Raw genomic sequence first — 21,442 nt, 5'->3', positions numbered from 1 at the left:
ACATATATTTACAGTAACGTGGGCTTTTGCTGACAGAAGTGTTGTATGACTATAACTGCTGCAGTTACCCAGCCTTCCAGCTCAGATTGCAGCTGTGACCAGAATTCAGAGAATGATCCTTCTGCCTATATCCCTCAGAGAGGCTTCTAGCCTTTATCCAGAGCTGCCAAAACCATTCAGTGCTTATCCTGTATTGCTCTAGCTGCTCTTTTCACTTGGACCAGTGTAGATCACCTAAATTTATTCATATTGGTTGTGAAACATCTTAGTGCTCGGGTAAGAAAGCCAGAGTAGCTTCATCAGAGACACTAAGGAGCCAATGTACCATAGGTGTATGACAACTAACAGTTTAATCTTTTGTCGTAACAATCTCTCTCTCATTTTGTTTACCCTCAGACCTCCCTTGATGTTTACAAGGACATTTTCTCTTACTTTCCCTTAGCTGCACCACTATGGTGGCTGCACCCCTAAGACTGTAGCATACAGGAACACCAGAGATCCTCTCCCCAATAGCATCCAAGGCTACCCCTTTCTCCAAAACCACCAAACTAACACCAAAGCTGATTCACTGAAAGCTTGAAAAGACGGGCATGTTTTTAGACCAGAAAGAAGTCATCGCACTGTTCTGTCTTCTAGAAGATCCAGCTCCCCGCAAAAATGGATACCAAGCTTCTGCATAAAGGACATTCAGAAAACTATTAACGTAAACCCTTGCACCATCAGAGCTGGTGGGATGCTGTGCCACAAAAACAGAGGACTGACTGACTTAGAGAATTCCATGACAAACTATGTGACAAACATGTCTAACTTCTGCTGTAGTCTAATCTCCAAGCCCTTGTCCACAGATGCTGGAGAACGCCTCTCACACGTAGTGCCAGTAGCGAACGCAGCCCGCAGCAGGGAAAGGTCTGGGAAGTTTTTTTTTCTCTTTGGGGACGCCTGGCTCCTCAGCGTTAAGGAACAGGTAGCTCGGGATTACGAACTGCGGCCCTACAGACAAGCACCTCTCTTACCACACTAGACACGTTCTGACTGCTGGGGAGAAAGCTCCCGGCCGCGGGTCCGAGGGCTGACCGGCGGCCGGGGTCCGAGGGGGGACCGCCCGCCCCGGCACCTGGGCGTGAGGCGGGAGCTTCTCGGCACACTGCGCATGCGCAGGCACACCGCCCGCCTGCCCCCTCACGACAGCGCATGCGCAGTGCGGTCGTGGACTCGGGAAGCTGTGTCCGGCGCGGCCGCGAGGCACCGGCGGCCGTAGGCCTGTGAGAGCTCCGCGGAGCCGTACTGCGGCGGCACTACCGAGCAGCAGACCGCAAAGACGGGCTGCGCTGTCCCGCTGGTTGCTCCGGAGGGACGACCCGTTCCCGAGGCGGGGAACGACGGGCGGGAAGCTTTGCGCATGCGCAAGCCGCACGCCTGCACGAAAAGCCTGTGAGCGAGCGCAGAGCGCCGTGTGCGCGGCCGTCGCCAGTGCGCATGCGTCAGCGGCGTTCTCCTGGGTGTGAGCCGCAGGGGTGGCGCATGCGCGCGTCCCCCGTCCGCAGTATTGGGAGAGCGAGGCGTGAGGGATGCCCGCCGCTGCAGTGCGCATGCGCTGCCCCGCCGCCTGCAGGGCCGCGGCGTGACCGCTGCGGGGCGGCAGAGCCCGGGCGCGCCCCGGGCCGCTGAGGGGACCCTTGGGCAGCTCGGCCCCGCGCACCGCCCGCCGCAGCCCCCGGGAGTGGGGGGTGAAAGGCCTGGCGGCAGGGGAAGGCCTGCCCCGGCCTCTTCCAGGCGTCGAGGGCACCTGCCGTTCCTGCCCTGCTGAAACGGGGCCTCGCGTTTCAAGAGGAGGAATGGTGTGTCCCCTGATTAAGCCACCCTCAGAAGGTAACGCCCCCAGCCCTCTAGAAATAACCCTTTTTAACAAGGAAACCCTCTCTGCAGCACCTCGTGCGCTGACAACCAACATCCGCGGTCTCTTCTTTAGCCCAGAACGTGTCTTCAGATTTACCACATCACTCCCCACAGATGCAGTCGGTGCCTCCTTGTTCACAGAAGCGATCCCCCACTTGTGTCAAACGGCTGCCTTTCCTGACAGAGGGAGCAGGCTGTCCCAACATTACCATTCGCTTGGGTAAGAAGTGCTCTACCTTAATTCTTTCCCCCTTAACTCCTACCTTGGGAACATCATACTCCTTCCTTGAAGTTTCCATACCCCACGTACTGTCACTGCTATTCATTTCAAAAATTAAGTTACAGTCCCATAAGCACTGTTCTCCTCTCCTCTCCCCCCCCAAAAGCATTGCTGTGACTGTAAAGGAGCTGTGACGTTGTCAGTACACAGAAGTTCAAGGAAAACAAGGCGTAGGACAAAGGCAAGTGTATGTTCAGCGACCACTGGGGCTATAGGGCATAGCACCACAGTGTACTTAGGTAATGATATGAAAAGGAGTATTGTTTTGGATAGTGGTTCACCCTAAAGTAACCACTTTACTGGCAATGGAAGTATAGCCCAACGTTTTGTTTAGAGAAAACTTCCAGCTCTTAGAAGAGCATTCGGCGATATAGCCACATCTTGGACAACTGCAGCTAAACCTAAGTCTCCAGACTAAAACTCTGCAGATTTTAACACTCAGGCCCTGACTCCCATTGTCAAAACAGAGCAGAAGTTGAAATTTATTCTCACAAATGACTACCAAACTAGCAGATGCACTCAAGCTGCATAAGGTCACAAGTAGTCTTCAGTAGAAGTTTCATTTCCAGTATAAAACAGTAATGCCATTTTTACAACAAAGCCTACAGGTAAAGACAAAGTATCACATCTTAACCAAAAAAAAATTTATTCTGACTAAACAAAATGTACAATGTTTCCCAAACGATAGTTCTCGTGACTCTCTGAAGTCTGCAGGTCCATTGAGTAACTCGATCACTTCTTACCCTGCAGTCTGATGCAACTATTTTTTGCCAGACTTCTTTATTCCACCACTGGCTGCCAAAAGAAACAACACAACTGGTTAGACAACTGTTAGAGACTTTAGCTACAAATTTAGTTCCTCATAAAATCCAATCCCCACTAAACTGCCTGTACAACTCAGATCCCCACTGGTGAATTGTTGTTGCACATGTTACTCTTCTGTGTTTGTGATCGCATCTCTGAATGAATAACATTAGAAACCAAGTTTCTCCTGGAACCAAATATGCCCCATAAATCTATGGCAGAACTAAATATTTCAACAATTCCTTTGTTCCTCCATGGACACCCTCCAATTTTTTATTTCTTATACAGCAGGAGTATAGTCTGGTCAAATTGAAGGCTAAGGGAAAAAAAACATTGATATCTCTACAGCAACCAGAGCCCCCAGCTGGAATCAAAGCCCTACAGAACCAGGTACTGGAATTATGAGAGTTCCAGTTCTCTGGAATTATCTGTTCTCTGCAGTCCCTATTATTGAAGAGACTAAAGCAGGGTGAAAGAACACAGCATATTAACACAGCAACAAGTGTGGCATTTTTTGTAAATGCTGTTTTTTACAGCTTGTGTCATGTATAACCAGGGGAAAGGAAAAAAAGAATAGCAAGGCTACAGCAAGATAGGCTGCAAGGGCTGGTGGTCAATAACAGACTTCACACTCCAATATGATTGATTCTAACACCATTGCCTTGCTGAGGCTCTTGGGAGTAGTCTAGCCCTCCCAGAATAACATAAGAATCACTATCTGCTTTGGCAAGCATTGGACAAGGACCAGATGATTGAAATTCAGTCTAGAAAAAGGGAGAGTAATAATGGCAGGAAAGAACTATGGAAAAATCTGTAAGCTGAAGTGCCCTACCCAGAACACGTTTAGGATGGTAAGGACACAGAAGAGAAGCTCAGCGAATTGTTTTGCATCTGTCTGTAATACCAAAAACATTCTGAGTCCCACACCTGGCACATTTTTTGTATGCCGAAAAATCAGAGGAGCTAGATCAATTTGCGATAAATAAACAAGAAATATCCCAAGTCAGTGGGACTGGATGGCACTCCCTCCAAGAGCTATGACAAGCTCTAATGTGAAAATGCAGAACTGCTGGCTAAGATTTGAAACTTACCATTACAGCCACTCTGTCAGAGGACTCATGGACTACCAGCATAGCTCCCAGATAAAAAAAGGGTTCTGTAAAGAACTGGGCAACTATAGACCAGTGAGTCTGACCTTGACCTCTGTAACAGAGTCTGTAATAAAGCAAATTAATAAACACAGTCTTGTGAAAGTTAACAGACTCCTGTAAATTGTAAATCCTTCCTCACTGACCTGCTGGAACTCTGAGGTTATCGTTAAGTGTATGGCTAAGTGAATCCAGGGGTTTTCGTATTTTCAAACGGCATCTGACAAGACTCCATAGCAAAGGTTATTAGTGAAACTAAGTTGCTATGGGATTGTCGAAAGGGTCTTTCTGGGACCTTTCAAGACTGAAAGCTTGTTAAAGAATAGGAAGCAAAGTGCAAAGTTTAACATTCTTCACAGAATGGAAAAGCGATTAGTCACATTAATGGACCACAGGTCAAAAACACCTAGAGGGAATTAATAGGCAGGGTGCACCCGTTAACATCTCTAATCCGATCACTGCAAATGCTGAAGGAGTACAAGGCGAGTGCACAGACTCACATTAACACTATCCACTTCTATCACTATCTGAGACAAAGACTAGGCTCAATTCACCATCCAGATGCACGCTGCAAACTTTCTTCTGTGACACAGCGTACTTTACAGTCACTTAGGCAAAAGGGTTGAAGCCAGACTAATTTCCCGTCATGTTTTTTTTTCGGCCAGGAATCTACTGCTCTTGAAGAAATTCATCCTCTAAGAGAAGAAGTACTGGATTTGTTAAACTTCCAGGACTGTGGCAAAGCCTACAAGTAATATATCTGGAAAGAAAAGGATGGTATGCTAAAATAAGAGCAGAAATGTCTCTGCACCATCCCACCAGAATAGGTTAGCATGCAGACGCACTGTTGCACCTGCTAAACCACAACCTGCATCAGGAATTTGGGCACAAAATTGCATAGTGAAGGAGAAAAAAAAAATTAGCCTCTATTTGTTACTTATCATCTACACCTGCCATCAACTTACTGGTGTATGTTAAATAACCTAAAGGTACATGCCTTTTTATGTTTTTCAAGCAAAAACATTAAATTTTTGAAGCCAGCAAGCCCTCCATTTTTCCTATCAGTATGGCACCTCACTTACTGAGGGGCCCTTTTCCAGCAGCCTTTGCTTTCATCTCCTCAAGTTTCTTTTGCTCCTCCTTCTGCTTTTGTTTAAATGCCAGATCTGTCTAAAGAAAAGAACAACAGTGTTTGTTAACATCTCCTCCCCCAAAAATTCAAAAACAACTGACAAGCAATGAGAAACAAATGTAATGTTCTAATAGCAATAAAAACTGACTGAACTGATACAAGACAGCTGAATACTACTAAATATGCAAAACCTTGCAGAACTATGACAAAGTTTTTTTGCTGTACCAGAATGCAATGACTAAACTTTGTTTATCTTTCTGAAATTAAACAAGTATCATTTCCTATGGCATAATCTAATTCTGCCCTCTGATATTAGATGTTTGCACTAAAACCATTCATTAATATGCCACCAGTGATACTGGGAGCCTAGTGCACAAGCACTGTCTAACAATAAAACTTGGATTATATAAGATGTAAAAAAAAGAAAAGTTTGCTTTTACCAAAAAAACGCATTAATTTCAAAAAAAATCCTTCCACACATTTGTCACTGTTTTCCCAGGTTTAATAAGTTTGTATTGGTTCCAAGAAATCTAGTTGAGACTGCTGGCAAATTGTACAGGCAAGCCAGCTGTTGAGCATCCCTGCTAGAAAAGCCTCCAGAATTGAAGAGAGCTCAGACATACTCTATCCCTTAGATACACATTCTTCATAGACATCAGGGCTGAAAGGGACCGTAGTGTTTTTCCTTGACACTCAGGATTTTGGGGTAACTAAACTGAGGACCTTGACAACTGAGATTCTATAGACTCTTCACCAATCCAATCCATGGCTCAACTACCTTTATAGCCAGAAGGTTTTCCTCTTCTTATGTTAAAGCTTCCCTAGCTGCAAAGTAAGCCTATTACTTCCCCTACCTACCCCACACAGAACAGAATATTCTGTTTCTCTCACTAGCTTTTCCACTGTTTGTTTGGTTTTTTTTTTTCCTGTAGACTAACGTGTCTTTCTTAGTAAATCAATCGCTCTCATTTATCCACTTTTGTAGGGTTTTTTTCTTGCAACGTGTTGCCCCCCCGTGCTTGCAGTATTGCGGTGCTGAGAGGAAAAGAAATATTATTACATCATGTTTGACACACAAGATTTTGTTTATACATCTTGTATGATTTTTTTCTTTTGCAACACCTGATTTTGCAGGTTCATGTTCAGTGTACGATCTAAGTCTCAAATCCTTTCAGGTGGACCTGGAGTTTAGCCAGTCATTCTCCTTGTATTTTATAAGTTGATTAGTCTTACCAAAGAAAGGGACTTAGCATACATGCTTAATTAAATTAATCTATTTTTTCAAACTTTCTCCAATTTGTTAAGGTTACTTTTGACCACTAATCTTGTCCTCTGACAACCTGTGGCCCCTCCAGATTTTATGTTTTCTACAAAGAGAATAAGCTGTATTGTCAATAAGTTAGTCAACCAGCCAACCAAGGCACTAATTAAAACATTACTTAGACTCTGACTGAATACAACATCTTGCAAAACCCCACTCAATATGTCCTTGCAGTCAGACACTGAATCGTTAGTAACTGCTTTTAGAGTGTGGCATTCCAGCAAGCTGCATGCTCAACTTCTGTCACATTTAGAGGTCCCATTCCTGCCTTGCATTTGAGAATGTTACATGCACTAGCATCAAGAACGTCCTATCTACTGGTTTTCTCCTCATACACAGAGCACTGCCCTGCTACAGAACAGAATTTCCTTTGTTTGCCACATTTATACTAAAATCCATACTGGCTATTAATTTTTACGTTATGATAACTTGAATCCTTGTAAACACTTAATTGGTTCTACCGTTTCTCTAACAATAAAGCTTATTTAGAAAGCTGTGATTTTTTTTTCCTTTTTCAAAGAGACATCATATTTGTCTTTTTCCAACCACTGTTGCCTCATCCATCCACCACGATCCTCAGAAATAACAGCTTACGCCCACACTCTGAGCCCTTATGTGTGTCTCTAACGTGAGATTCGCTAGTACCTAATTTATTTAAACTACTTGATAATCCCCGTTTTTTTGTATCCTGTCCTAGGCTCTTGTGACCGCGTTGATTTCTGAGACTTCCCATCACCGCCTGCTGCTTTGGCAAGGCCGTTCCAGCCTCCTCCGTGGCACCGGACTCCTCCGTTAGCCTCCACTGCTGCGTTTACCGTGAACGCAGGCGGGATGTCAGCAGGGAAAAAAAAAAAAAAAAAAAAAAAACAAAAACGGAAAACCGGGGCCGCGGAAGGCAGCGCATCACCTCTTGGTCCCTTACGGCCGCGAGTTTTACCGTCAGAACGACGCTTCGTAAAACATGACGTTTCATGAAATGCGTATGGCTACGGAAAGCTGAGCTGAGGGGCGATACGAACGAGGAAAGCAGCCCCGCCGCAAGCAGGGGCTGAGGCCCAGGCCAGAGCCGAGCGGGGCAGGCCCGGTGCCGCAGCCGCCCCCCTGGGGCTCGCCCGCCGCCCTACCTCGTCCAGGTCCTTCGACTGCTTCTTCGGCTGCTTCAGCGGCTTCTTCTTGCCGCCTGCAAAGACAGAGGAGACAGTGAGCCCCGGGGAGGGAGGGAGAGGCGGGTCGCGGGGGGCCGCCGGGTGCCCCGGGCCCGGCCTTACCCTCTCGGCCCGACATGGTTCCCGTTCCGCTCCGCTCGCGCTCCGCCGCGCCGCCCCTCGCCCGAGCGGCGCGCGCACGCGGGCTCGCGCCGCCTGGGCGGCCGCTTCCGCCTGGCCCCGCGCGGCCGCCGTAGCGCTTCCGCCTCAGGCGCCGGGCCGGGCCGGGTCCGCGGGAAGGTAGGAGGCGCTGCCCGGGCTGGGTGCTGCGGCGGGGGGCTGGTAGCCCCGGCCGGCTCCTCGGGGAGGGTTGCACGGTGGGGAAGGAGCGGCTCGGCTCAACCTCCGCCGCGCACGGAGCTTCGGGCCGCCTCTGGTGTTGGCGGGCGCGGCCTAGGCGAGGGCCTGCGGTGGGAGCCCCCCGCGGCGGGCCGCTCCCTCCCGCGGGACGGCTTCTGTAGCTGAGGTGAGACCAGGCGGTCGCGGTCTCGCCGTGTTGGCTGTACGGTTCCGGGAGCTAGGGTCCTGGCTCTGCCTGTGGTGAAAGGATCCCCTCCGGCAAGGAAGGGGCCGGTCATGTGGAAAAACCAGACCTTTTCCCCCGCCTCAGGCGTGAGAAGTAGAGCTGTGAATGTGTGGCGGCATGTCGGAAATTCTGTTGTTACATTTTGGCAGTGGCAAAACAGACTGCTGCAAAATAAGATAGGACCCATAAAAGCTAGTCTTACTTGCCACCACTGTCCAGTGTGTGTAACAACTGGGGTGTAAACCTTTTGAAAGAATGTTTATGTCAATGACTGTAGGCAGGGGAAACTCATTTTCTTACAAGGGGAAGCAAGAGAGGGACAAGGGACAAGGCGTGTTATCACAGATGAAGCTTTCATAACTGCCTTAGGTCCTATTAGCTTAGACTGAGATTACTTTCCTTGCAGTCTGTTTGCAACTGTCTGCGTAGAAATTTTTCTAAAAATCTCAATCTTCTCTCTCTTTTTGCTATACAGTCTCAAGAGCCTGAATATTTGGTAAAACTCTTCATGTAGCAGTGCAATTAAAAGAGGGAATTCTTGTAGTATAGAACGGACCAAGTTGAGCTGGTTTTAGTGCATGGCCTGCAATGTAGAGTAGTAGGTGTTGTAATGGTAAGACATATGAGTGATTCTGGAAGAAGAGAGAACTTCATTTCCATGTTCTCGTGGTTTCAATCTACCATATTATGCATATAAAACAACTGGTAAGATTTTCACTGTGCTGCTAGGTGTTATTAATATTTGTTAGAAATACTTAACAGGGAATGAACCTGTGGTGTTCAGAATCAGTAGCCAGCTAAAATCTAATAAAAAATGTCTTTCAGTAGGAAGAATACTTTCCCGTGGAGATGCCTATATTTGCTCACACATGATGTCATTAGCCACCTAAAATTAACATGGAAAACTGTTTTAAAATAATTTTTAAAAACTATGCAGCAGCTATCAAGCTTTCTCAATAAGCCATGTTTTTATATTATATTAGTCAAAACCTAATGTAGTCATACTCAAACTTCATATAAAAGTTTATTTGAAAGTTTTCCTGTTTACGGTTTTTAGAGGAATGCACTCAGTAGAAAATTAAGATCTTATTTACAAATCAATAGACAATAAACCGTAACGAGCAGTCTGCTTTTGCAGTGTAAGCAAGAATTTTAAGCTCATTTTAAAATGCAGCCCTAGCTGTGTGTTCACTACTTGAGTTTTTTCTGATCTTTTGGCTCTTCCTTATGTTTACTTTTGTAAGTAGTCTCATGAGAATACTTGTGTTCAGTTCAGCACTTCTGTGTTTTCTCTCTGTCCTTTGTGTTTTTGTCTTTGCATTCTTCAACACTTTGTGTATCTGTGGAGTGTGAGATAAAGGGAGTGATCAAGCCCCACTTCTTTTCTTACCAAGATTTTTTTTCCCTCTCTGTCTTTTTTCCTATTCCATTCTTTTGCAGAATTGTTAGTACCTGTGACATGGTACACCAAACTCAAGTGTGAAAGCACAAGGCAAAATTTCATACGGCAATCGCTTCTATGCTGAAGCATTAAACTACTCTGAAGCTACTCCTGCTGGTACTGGATCTGCACATGATCACTATTCATGCAGTGAGTGAATTAGTAATCAAGAAGCATGGTGGGAGTACTTACAGCAGAAAAGCAGGAATCTGTGGCAGAACTGCCCTTTGTTGAAAATTGTGGAAAGTTCTCTAGGTAAGTAATGGTGTAAAACTAGTGATGGTTTAACCATTCTTGAATTTTATTGGGTTTGGTACACGTGTAGTTTTAAGAGGTATTAATCAACTTCAATAACTTTTCTTTTTCTTCTTCATCCTTGTAGCACTTTTATTCAGTGATTAAATTCAAGACATGGGGCCAATGAAATATAAGTCAAGTGTGACCTCGGTGTCCTGTGGTCTGCAATATCACCATTTGTTGATAAAGTGGAGTCCAAAAATGAATTTACACATAGTGCGGACTTACTGCTCATCAGCACCTAAGAGGCCTGAAGCCAAGTCTGCGACAGAAATGGCCATGGGTCTTCTTAATCGGCTGACAGAAGCTGGGACCATTATGGGAAAAAACTCCCTTCAAAAAATGTCTGCAACATGCAAGAGTTGGTGGGACAGATATGAAGAGTTTGTTGGAATTAATGAAGTTCGAGAGGCTCAGGGAAAAGTGACAGAGGTAAACATGGAGATAATGTGGAAATTTAAAAATTATGAGTTGAGCTATATGAAGCATAAACACTGGCTGTGAGGCAAAAAAGATCCTCCAAGGAGAATCATGTCTTTTTTGCTGCTTTGACTGTCTGTACAGATACTATGAATGTGTTCTAGTCTACGCATGTTAGTAAACACAGCTTATCCCTTAGATTGAAATGGAGCATGGTTTGTTTTGTTGTCCCCCCCCTCCATCCCCCAAATAAAATTCTTATAATTAGTGATTTAGATCTGTCTGGTAATAAGTCTCTAAAATACTCTTTCTTCTCAGGCTGAAAGTGTCTTTATGATAGCTCGAGGGATAGTACGAGAGGCTCGTGAAAATGTGGAAGCCCAACAGATTAAACTGAAGGAAATTCGGGACCGCTTAGACAGGGTGTCTCGGGATGACACCCAGTATTTAGAACTCGCTACTCTGGAACACAGGTTGCTGCAGGTAATTTGTTGGTACTTGAGCCCTGGCAAATATGATGAAAAGTTGTGTGCTTTGCTTCCATCACTAGTAACTGTTCTTGTAGATGCAGTTCAGTTCTGAAGTACAGTGATCTGAGTTAATTTCTTATGATACTTGTTTTAGTTAATTATTATTGACAGATTGATCTGCTATGCAAATTGTATATGTTAATGCTAAAATAGGGTAGTAAATTTGGAGAAGAAAGCTGAAGATAGTGAGCCTAGAAAATTAGTTGTTGTAGTGGTGACCTGTACATGAGTAGTCAACAAAAAGCTGGGATTCAATGAATTAACCTTCCATGTGATGAGAGAAGCTCCTTTCTGGTTGTTAATCCATGAAAACTCTCTCAGCTGCCTTCTATGTGGCCACGACACCCAGGCAATTCATTAAAGCTTTTGTCAGAGAGCAGCAAGAACGAGGCTGCTCTGTAAGGGAGGGCAAGCAAGAAGATGAGGTTGACCGCAGTGCAGGCTGGGCAGTATCCTCACTAACAGGATGCAGTCCTACAGCACCACAGCTGGATGAGCCAAGCAGGGCTGGTGACAGAAACATGTTTATTAACAGTCCATCAATCAGAGATAAACAAAGTAGCAGCCAAAGTCAATGCAGGAAACCCAGATGAAACTGCAGGAACAGCAGGGAACAGGCCCGAAAGCAGGTATACCTATGGCAAAGCTCAGGCAAGGAGTGGGTACCAATGCCTGAGCTTAAACTAAGCTCCTGGATCAGTGGGTAGAACATCAGTAAAGAACTAGAGAGCTGTAGTTGTCTAAATAAGGGATCAGGTCTGTGTGGATGAGACCTAAAGAAGAACAGAGCTTCATGACTATGAAGAAAGGTAGAACTCAAGTCACTGCTGTCTTTAAGAGAGGGGTGCTATCTTACAAAAGAAATACACACTTGGAAGAATGAAAAGAGTTCTGGGAGATGCAGTTAGCTGACAAACAGGCTCACCACTACCAAAAGCAGCGATTCCTTTGCTAAAACAGTGGGGTTTTACTGCAGGACAAGAACCAGAAAACCTTCCACTATTTTGCTGGGATAAAATGGCTTACAAAAGGAAATGCCATCCTGAAGCCAGTGAGAAGGGAGAAAGGGAAGACATTTTGTCTGTGAGCAGGGTAAGAAAGAGAAGGTAGGGGAATAAGAAGTGTGTGTATTCATGAGATGAACCTATCTAAGACATCCTTTCCAGTCCTATTTTCAGTTCCCATTTAAGGGGTTTAGAACTGAAAGGAAGAAGTGTGGTAAAGGTATTGTTTGGAGAAGTAAGCAGAGCTGAAAAAGTTAACATTATGGGGAGAGAAAGACTTTCCCCGCTCATACCCCTTTTCTTCATCAGCATGTGACAGATTCTTGTGTAGAGGATCGTCAGCTGTATATCTTGACGACCTTTTCCATTTCTCAGTTTTGACTTAAAATGATGTCTTAAGCAGGATTAATAAAGAAAATCCCACATTAAAAGGAAAATTTCTGAAACACAATTAATGTATGTTTTTCATTTCCATTCCTTCATCTGCACTGGGGTTTTGGGGGGGGGGGGGGGGCAGTTAATATGAACTTTATAGCTTCATATTATACCTTCTCCCTCAAATCACTGTGTTTCTTGCAGGAAGAGAAGAGGTACCGAGCTGCGTATTTAAATGCAGAAGAATCTGAGAGAGAAAAATTCTCTCTCTTCTCTGCAGCTGTAAGGGAAAGCCATGAGAAAGAGCGAACAAGAGCTGAAAAAACAAAGAACTGGTCTATTATTGGTTCTGTACTAGGAGCCATTATAGGTGTTCTTGGTTCTACCTATGTTAATCGAGTAAGGCTGCAAGAACTAAAAGTCTTGGTGCTTGAAGCACAGAAGGGCCCAATAAATCTGCAAGAAGCCATCAAAGAACAGGCCTCCAGTCATTACTTACAGCAGAAGGATCTCAGTGACGTCATAGCCGACCTGAAAAATGTGCTGCAAACAAGGACATCACAGAAAATAAAAGAAGGCACTTTGTTAACTAGAGAAGACAGGAATAATTCCATAAAAATAGATTCTCTCTTAATTCCTTTAAATGAACAGCTAAACTACACTAAACAAGTCAGTTCATGTCTAGGGAGTTTACAACAGCAGTTTAACAGTTTGCAGGAAAGTATAGCACAAATGATTTCTGAAATGCAGAGTGTTAAACTTGCGGTTCATTCTAGACCTACAGAAAGAGTGATGCCAAGGTCTTCAGTGGAGGGTAAGGGCCAGGCTTCTGCCGTGAGAGATGTGATTTTAGAATTGTGTGATACCGAGCGGAGACTGGAAACACAAATCAAGAGAAATTCTATTTACAGCACTGCGGTGACATGCGCTGTGTTTGCTATTACTCTGCCCGTACTCTATATTATACTTAAAGGGAACTGATCTCTAATTAATTGCCACAATTTACTAGATTAATAAAAGTAAACTTGCACTCTAAGTACGTAAGAGTACAAGTCCAAATAAAGTTGTGTTAGCATTTCTCGTTATGCTTTCTCCTGTATATTTGGAAAACTTGTAAAGGCTTAGTCCATCTACCGCTGCAGGCTCCAGGTTTACAGTCTTTTACAGTCATGCCTTGTGGTTTTTAACTCTTCAAGCAAAGGAAATTCCACAGTTTCATCTGTTGATTTTATTCACTGGTTCACTCTTTTACTGTCTAGTCTTGTATATCATGCCAGTCAGTGACTTTCACTCTGGAGCTGTATTTGTGATTTTCTGTTCAAGTAATTCTTTTAATCTATCATTGATCTAAGTGCTTCATGTGTAATCCTTTATAATTTTTGTCCTGATTTCTCCATAGTTTTGCAATTTGTCCATACACAAAACATTACGAGTCATTTTACCAAACAGACAGAAATATTTGCCCTGAAGTTTTTGGTTTGGTTTGGTTTGGTTTTTTAATTCTAGATGCAGCCTTGAAATGTGAAAAACAGCAGGGGCCATGTAAATAAGGATTGAAATTACTATGATACAATGTGGCTGTACAGCCAGATGATTCATTTAAAATACATTTAAGTTACATGTGGTAACTTTTTCCTAGGAATGTTTGAAGTATCCAAAAGCATTTCTGGAGCTTTAGCTATTTGTTACTAATAGCTCCATGTCCTTAAAGGCTTACAGGGTTCAGATGCAGAGATGTAGTAAGTGTGATGATGTTTATTCTGCAGATTCAAGCCAATTAACCTTTCTTTACAGACTCCTTAACCCATCATTCCCTATGTATTTTGTGGTTTTAGTAATCATCTATGGCGCAATCACTTTCTTATCCTTACTAGTGTCTCATTGGAACTCTCCATTTTTTATTCTTCTTTCAATTTTGTCGTGTCTGGATATGGCAATGCTACTGTACAGCAGGTGCTTTTAAGCTGGTACGTTAATGGTAATAGTGTTACACAAACTAGTCCAAAATAATATTTGGAAAAAACTGAAAGGTCCAGCTGCCTTTTCTTCCGGGAAGGATGAAGAATGGCTGATTGAGGAAGAATGCTTGTCTAAACAGCTAAACATCAGTATCTCTGTGTGGCCTAACACAAAGTTGTTGGTATCACTGTGATAAATAGTTTTCTCCCTGTGATGGCAGCAGATAAGCAAATCAGATGTAGAACTCCTGCTCAATGAGCACTTCTGTGGAACCTTTGCAGACACAGGAGTGACAAGCTCACTTCATGGTGTAATGCCTTTGTGTAAGCATTTCAGAATGACTAAGTTGTGTTTAGTATACAGTCTGCTATGGGGTTTTTTTCTTCTGTGAGCTCTTTCTAGTTTCTTCTCAGTAACCATATTAAAAGAGTTTGAGGTTTTGATTATAAGCTCCTAAGACTTTAAGATCTTTGTGACAGGGACACTTGCTCTATGAAGCACCAGCTCTATTTGGTATCATTAGGTGCTATAGTAACATGACTGAATAAACAAACAGTATTAGGAAAGATCCGTGATGATTCACTACTTGTAAGGGCGATGAAGTATGCAAAAAGTGGTTTGGGGAAGGACCACTGCTGATGTATATATTGATTGTTTGGAGTGTAAAGTGAATAACAACCATTTGTCAGGGAAGGTGTTTGATCTGACGGCTTGAGAACTGGGATGAAAATTCCCATACACTTAGCTGCATCAAGAAGTATACATACAGATCAATCCAATTTTTCAAACCTATAATACTTCTTTTTCTCATTTCACAAATATTTTTACAGGTTATGCTTCTTGCAGGAGCTTGATTAAAATCGGAGGCAAGTGTGTAATTAAAGGGAAATGGGTAGTACAATGGTTCTGTTTGTAGTTTGCTGGCACTAGTCACTGAGAATTTTGTTCTGGTTTGTTTTTTGGTTTTTTTTCCTTCAGTTTAACTACATAAAGGTATCCGCCCCCCCTCTTATATATACACAGATTATATATACATGAGCATGGTTTTAAAATGCTTCATGCTAGGCAGCTAAACTTGAAAGTTGAGGCAACACTCACTGAATTGTACTTGGTACAATGAGTAGGGGTCCAAGGCTAAATTTGTGTACAGTAAATAAGAGAATACAGAAACAAGGGTTGTGTATTGTTCTAAAGAGATCTGCTTTCTACCCATTTAAAAAAGGTATTAGGTAGCTTTAACATTACCTAGAGTTTTGGGAAGAAAAAGTCAGTCAATGAGAATGGTAGCAAATAAATCAGTGATAAATAAGAGTTTGAAATAGGCAGCCTGAACTTTGAGAAGAGCTGGAAGGTGTGATATGTATCAAGATGAAAATAACTGGATCTCATTCTTTGTAGGGATTTTAGGAGATTCAGGAACAGGTTCTGTGTGCAGCATTGTACAGCTGGCAGAACTCATTGTTACAAGTGATTCTCATTTCTGCTCTTCCTTGCTAAATCCTCGTATGTGAAGTGACAGCAGAATAATTTCAATTAGGAAAAAAACCCTTGTAATTAACTGTGTCTATATAATAATTAGGAGGGCAGATTTGTATGTTTCCTCAATCCTGGATTAATCATCACTCCATTGTGGCAATGATCTAAATGTGTAGTTTGGTGCTGTGCCGTATGTGTACCCCAAAGCCAGAAGGTGTGGCTGCAACAGTAGCAGCTGTACCTGAGCTAGCTGAAGGCAATATCCAGGAAGACGCTGTAACATAGACTATACACATAATCTGTTCAGTACTTTATGCTAAATCTTTGTCATGGTAACACAGGCAGCAAATACACAAGTTTGAACAAAGCCAGCACAGCTGTACAGAAGTGTTTATTTGAGTGGTCACATTAGTTCAGGTACATTTGCAGTACCAACAGTGATTTACACAACATGCAGTGACATCTCAGTGTGTGTTTTGTAATGATTCAGCCACAGCTAAATAAATAGTTTGTTGCCTGGGCTCTTCTAGGCTATTTTAGTTTTTTTTAAAAAAAAGTCTTCTGTTGCATACCTGTGGATTATTAATATAATAGATATTTGAGTTTCACTTTTGGAATGAGGTCTCTCAGCTGAAGCTTTCCTCAACAAGAAAGTTCTGCTTGCTAAGGCCTTTCAAGACTTAAATTCTTGCTCTTTCTGTGAGCATAGTCCTCTCTGGGCAGGATGGCTCAGCCAGCCCTGTGTCCCAAATGCTCATCAGCCAGGAGGGATGGTGGTTGCAATAGTTTGTACATGTCTAGGGAGGCCAGGGACTGACCTATGCATTGTGTATAGGTCAGAGAAAGCCAGTGCTGATTGAACTTAATTCCACTGTCAATCAAGACACGGAAGATAAGTTAAAAGAGGCAACCTAGTAGGAGCGACAGGAAGCCCTTTGATATACATTAACTACAGAAAAATGGGTGGCAGTGGCCTGAGCTTGGCCCATGCTAAGCTATTTTGAGTTCTTACTGCTCCATGAGAAACCACTAGTAACTCAAAAGCAAACAGCCTAGTGGCTATGGAAATAACTTTTAATGAGGTCACTACAGACTTCTAACAGTAGGTGCATTCTGAAGAGAAAAGTTGCCATTCCTTCCACTCATGAAAGGAATAGCAAATGTTGCCTATGAATACAGGACAAAAGCAATTATATGTAGTGTCAAAATCAGGATATATATATTTATTTATCAACATGAGTTTTGAATGTTCCAACATTCTAAGATCTTGGTGAGAAGTTGCAGGTGCTCCTGTTGATTTCATTGTAACTATCCGTTTCGAAAAGACAGTTTCTTTCACAGAATACCTTCCAGAAACATACTTCCCTCTTTATGGAGCTTAGGAGTGGTAGAGATGTCCTGTTTACTTCAGAAACAGGATTGAGATTTGCAGTAGGAGTGAGGTTTGTGAGCTAGGAACAGGGACACACTGATGGGTTTGTCCCTAATATATTTAGAACTGTATTTTATTGCCAGATTTTTGCTAGCAGGTTATATTCGTGACCTTCCTCATAAGACATACAGAAGTGCCATTTCTGGTGTTTGGCAGTTGGTGGATAAGCTAAGAAGATATGTGCTTAAATACAGCAAAAAAACAGCTGGACCACAGATTTTATTTTTAAGGAAAATTAAGCCTTCGGGTAATTAATGGTTGTGGCAAGGTTTTGGAGTTTTCATCGTGGGAAGTTTTTAAGAACAGTTTAGATAAATATCACTAGGTTTGATACAGATATAGACAGATCCTGTTGTGGGAGAGTCTATGGACAATTTGATGTCCTAGTCATCCTAGTGCACATTATCCTGTAGTACAAGTTATAGCAGAATGAGAAAGTGTTGTGCTGAGAAAATAATAGCTCCGTTTACTATGGCCCACGTGGTGTTAGGCACCAGGAGAGAGGGAGAGTGCATGTATGCACAGCTGTAATAAAGTATGACCCTAAAAGTATTGCCTTAATAATTATTTTTGAGAATCTAATTTGTAAGGTGACTTCTCGACCAATTTTGAAATACTATGCAAGGAGGTTTTTTAAAGGCTGTTTTTAATAGAACTTGCACACTAAGCCTTTAAATGGCTGCAGCCTACACTGGCCTTTCTGTGAGTTTGCCTGAAGCAAGCTGGCCCACTAAAGATTATTCTATTTAAATACTGGCATATCATATACTCTCAGGAACTTCCCTGTGCTTCAAGACTCATTTAAAAAAAAAAAAAAACAAAAAAAACCCAACAAAAAACCCCCCACATAATTTGTGTTGGTTCAGTGAGCTGATCACCCAACCCTCTGTACGAGTTTTGTGCATGTAATCTACTTCATCAAATACATCTAGTTCTTGCTCTTTGTGGATGTGATTGTGACAATCTCTGTGGCTGGAGCCCTCGCCTGTGACGTTGGAAAAGTGTTCATGGTGACATTGCACATGCCATGCATAAATGCTTTGGGCACAGTTCAGGCTGCATAGCCTGCAAGGCATGTTCAAAAGCAGATCCCTAAACACCAACAGACTGCTGCTAGCAAAACTGTAGCTGCTCAATTGAGGGTAATGAACACCTTAATGCTGTTTCTAAACGTTCTGACAAACTGAAAACTTAAAAGGAACAGAGCCAGATTTTGAAGTAGGGTAGATGTAGTCAACCTTCTGTTGGTCCCTGAATTACTGCTCTAAATGCAGTTTATTCCCAGAAGCTATAGACAGTATTCAGATATCCCTCGTGACTTTCCTAACCCGTCTCATCCCCTACTTGGAGGGAAGGAAGTGTAAGAAGAAAATCAAAAGGAGCATAAGCAGCTGCTAGCCTTGTGATTATCATAATAGTTACGCAAGAAACTTAGCTAACCTGCTTAGAACCAGACATGAACAAGGGCTTTTATAGAGGAGTATCCTTTATGGATTTAAATACATTTAAAAAAAAGCTTCTGAACAAATGGAAATCAAAAACTCTTTAAATTTTTTCCTCAATATGTTCATTCTTTGTGTGATGCTTTTTTCAGCTGTGTAATGTTTGAGAACTACCTTTTTCTCTAGCTTATTTTTAAGAACTGCAAAAGATTTTTGTGCAGACCAGTCAAAACTCCTCCCTGAAGAGGGAATATGTAATCCCACGGTGGTTTTACAATATTCTTGTCACTCTGGAGGGCTGTAAGTACAGTAAGGAGGATAGGAGGGAGGCACTGTAATATCCTTCAAGTGCACAGAAGCTCTTCCTGCCCTGCTCCCAGGGCAGACCCTGCAGCCAGCTCCCTGTGCCAGCCCTGCCATGGGACAGAAGGAAAAGCTGCTCTTTTCCAATGTGCTCTCATGGGGCTTTTTGCTGGTTTTTAAGTGAAGCTTGCAGATGTTTTTTACCGGACGGAAGGCCCTGCAGGTTGGGACTGGCTCTGGAGGAAAGGCACAAAGGCGATTAGTGTTTTGAGTCAGGAATGGGTTGGAGCAAAGAAAAATTGTGTTTAACTCTCTTAGTCACCAAAACTGGATTTTGGTGGAAGCAATTTGAGTGCAGTTAAAGTGTCTCTGATTAGTGAGATGGTAATATTCTGTTCAGTAAGTTCTAACCTGAAGAGCAATTTAGTGGGTAGGATGTGCTAGTAGGATGGTTTTGTCTGTGTGGGAAGAGGAGCAAGTAAGGGGTCATCTCATGAGACTCCTCATGGGCTCTGTGTAGAGTGGGCCCCAAGGACTCCTCAGCGTAATGAAGTGCCAAGGAGCAAAGGTCCAGAGAGGCCACCGGCAGCTGCCTCTGAAATAATCCTTCCTTTGGGGGACTGTAATCGTGCTGCCAGATCCTGAGGACTGTTCAGCATCTCTAGACTTTCAGACATAGTTTTTCCTTCATAAAATAGTTGCTTTTTGGGCTGGGAGTGGGAGTGTGAGAGGCTGATGGATTGTAACAAAGAGTAAAAGTTTAATGATACTTCTAGACATGGGACTTGTACCAACTATGTTCCTCTGAATGTCAGAAATGCATGTGGGAGGGAAGCCTGATTCAGACTTTTGGAGCAGCTTTGTGTCTTGAGCAGAGATCCTGTAACTTCATCTAGCCAAAAGGAAAAGTGATGGGCACCCCCGGCATACAGTGAATTCTGTACTTTGCACAACCCAGGCCAGTGCCTGTCTCCTCTTCCTCAGAGTTTGCTTTAACCTACAGCTACTGTATCACTTTTGCATGTCCTCAGATACCTCCTCTTTTTCCACACAGAATTTGCAGCTGGGTGGTAAAGGCATAACTTCATCTTGTGTCTGGGATTTCCAAACATCTGGCAGTCAGCTCAGCAGGCAAATGGCTATGGGGCCGTGTAATTGTACTCAGTACATATAGTTGGTCACTGCATGTATAGCAAGTCAGTTGTTAGACTAACTGTACATTTGCTGATCAATGACACAACAGAGTCCAGCACATCTGGAGAACACAGAAGTTACAGTGTGAGTGAAAAAAATGGGAGCATTAATTCTGTCAGTCTGTAGAGCTGTTACTGACAGAACTTACCCCTAATTCAGAGAGAGGATTTTATGCAGTCAGTTCTCAGGGGCAAGAAACGCCTCTGTCTCTCATACAGAGCACCAGCCTCTGCTCTTCTCGTGACTGGAGCTTCCAGCTTCACAGGATTAAAAATCACAAAACCAGCAGTCAGTTTATATTACACATATCACTTCAGGTGCTTCTGCTTTATGATGCTTTTGTCTTCACCGACTTTCAGCCGGAATGGTATGTTCTTTGCTGTTTTGTAACCAGAGATAACTCTGTGTCCCAGTTTCAGCTGTGATAGAGTTAATTTTCTTTCTAGTAGCTGGTATAGTGTTATGTTTTGGATTTAGTATGAGAATAATGTTGATAACGCACTGATGTTTTTAGTATAAACACTACTTAGTAACAACTAAGTCAAGGATTGTTCAGCTTCTCATGCCCAGCCAGCAAGAAGGCTGGAGGGGCACAAGAAGTTGGGAGGGGACACAGCCAGGACAGCTGACCCAGACCAGAGGGATATTCCATACCATGTGACGTCATGCCCAGTATATAAACTGGGGGGAGTTGGCCCAGGGGAGGGAATCACTGCTCGGGAACTAACTGGGCATCAGTCAGCAAGTGGTGAGCAATTGCATTGTGCACCACTTGTTTTGTATATTCCAATTCTATTGTTATTATTATTGTCACTTTGTTATTATAATTGTTATTAGTACTACTATCATTATTATCATTATTATTATTTTCTTCCTTTCCGTCTTATTAAACTGTCTTTATCTCAACCCACAAGTTTTACTTTTTTTTTTTTTTCGATTCTCTCCCCCATCCCACTGCGGGGGGGGGGGAAGTGAGCGAACAGCTGCATGGTGCTTAGTTACTGGCTGGGGTTAAACCACGAAACTATGCTTTTGTCACATTCTCGAATCTTGCTCGTGTCCTGGTTCCCACATACTCTGCAAATGGGACCTGTCCTGTATCTCAGCCACCCGATGCTGTGTTTGTACAGGATGATTCCTAAATAAGTAGAAACTGGTTTCACTATCAGATTTTGCTCCCTGTGCACCGTGCATTCTTCATCGCTGTAGATTCCTGCCCGCTCACACCTCTTGGCTGAAGACAGCCAAGCGCGAAGG

General features: G+C 43.2%; 1 protein-coding gene and 1 long non-coding RNA gene across 6 annotated transcripts in view; one reads left to right on the top strand and one right to left on the bottom strand.

The window, feature by feature from the left end:
* LOC142042886 (uncharacterized) overlaps positions 1-7,951 on the bottom strand; it is a 660,791-nt gene extending 652,840 nt beyond the window's left edge. Inside the window, exons 1-4 of one of the 2 annotated variants that reach the window (XR_012653880.1) lie at positions 7,850-7,951; positions 7,706-7,761; positions 5,211-5,298; positions 2,811-2,971 (exon numbers count right to left, since the gene is read on the bottom strand). This is a non-coding gene — a long non-coding RNA (uncharacterized LOC142042886). Of the gene's footprint in view, positions 1-2,798; positions 2,972-5,210; positions 5,299-7,705; positions 7,762-7,849 lie in introns of those variants that run through there. The other variant, XR_012653879.1, reaches the window with a different exon arrangement.
* CCDC51 (coiled-coil domain containing 51) lies at positions 7,375-13,464 on the top strand. Of its 4 annotated transcripts, none has more exons than XM_075053458.1 (5): positions 7,375-7,781; positions 9,753-10,008; positions 10,136-10,482; positions 10,789-10,953; positions 12,584-13,464. In XM_075053458.1, the coding sequence occupies exons 3-5, from the start codon at positions 10,165-10,167 to the stop codon at positions 13,358-13,360; spliced, it is 1,260 nt and encodes a 419-aa protein (XP_074909559.1). In that variant the 5' UTR covers positions 7,375-7,781; positions 9,753-10,008; positions 10,136-10,164; the 3' UTR covers positions 13,361-13,464. The 4 variants fall into 4 exon arrangements, with proteins under 4 accessions (XP_074909559.1, XP_074909556.1, XP_074909557.1 ...); XM_075053455.1 differs by lacking the exon at positions 7,375-7,781 and adding an exon at positions 7,951-8,026; XM_075053456.1 differs by lacking the exon at positions 7,375-7,781 and adding an exon at positions 8,050-8,252.
* The last annotated feature ends 7,978 nt before the right edge of the window (positions 13,465-21,442 follow it).

Source organism: Buteo buteo, chromosome 21, assembly GCF_964188355.1.
Source record: "Buteo buteo chromosome 21, bButBut1.hap1.1, whole genome shotgun sequence".
NCBI lineage: Eukaryota > Metazoa > Chordata > Aves > Accipitriformes > Accipitridae > Buteo > Buteo buteo.
The sequence above is the reverse complement of the archived record's forward strand: the minus strand, read 5'-3'. Positions and strand labels throughout refer to the sequence as shown.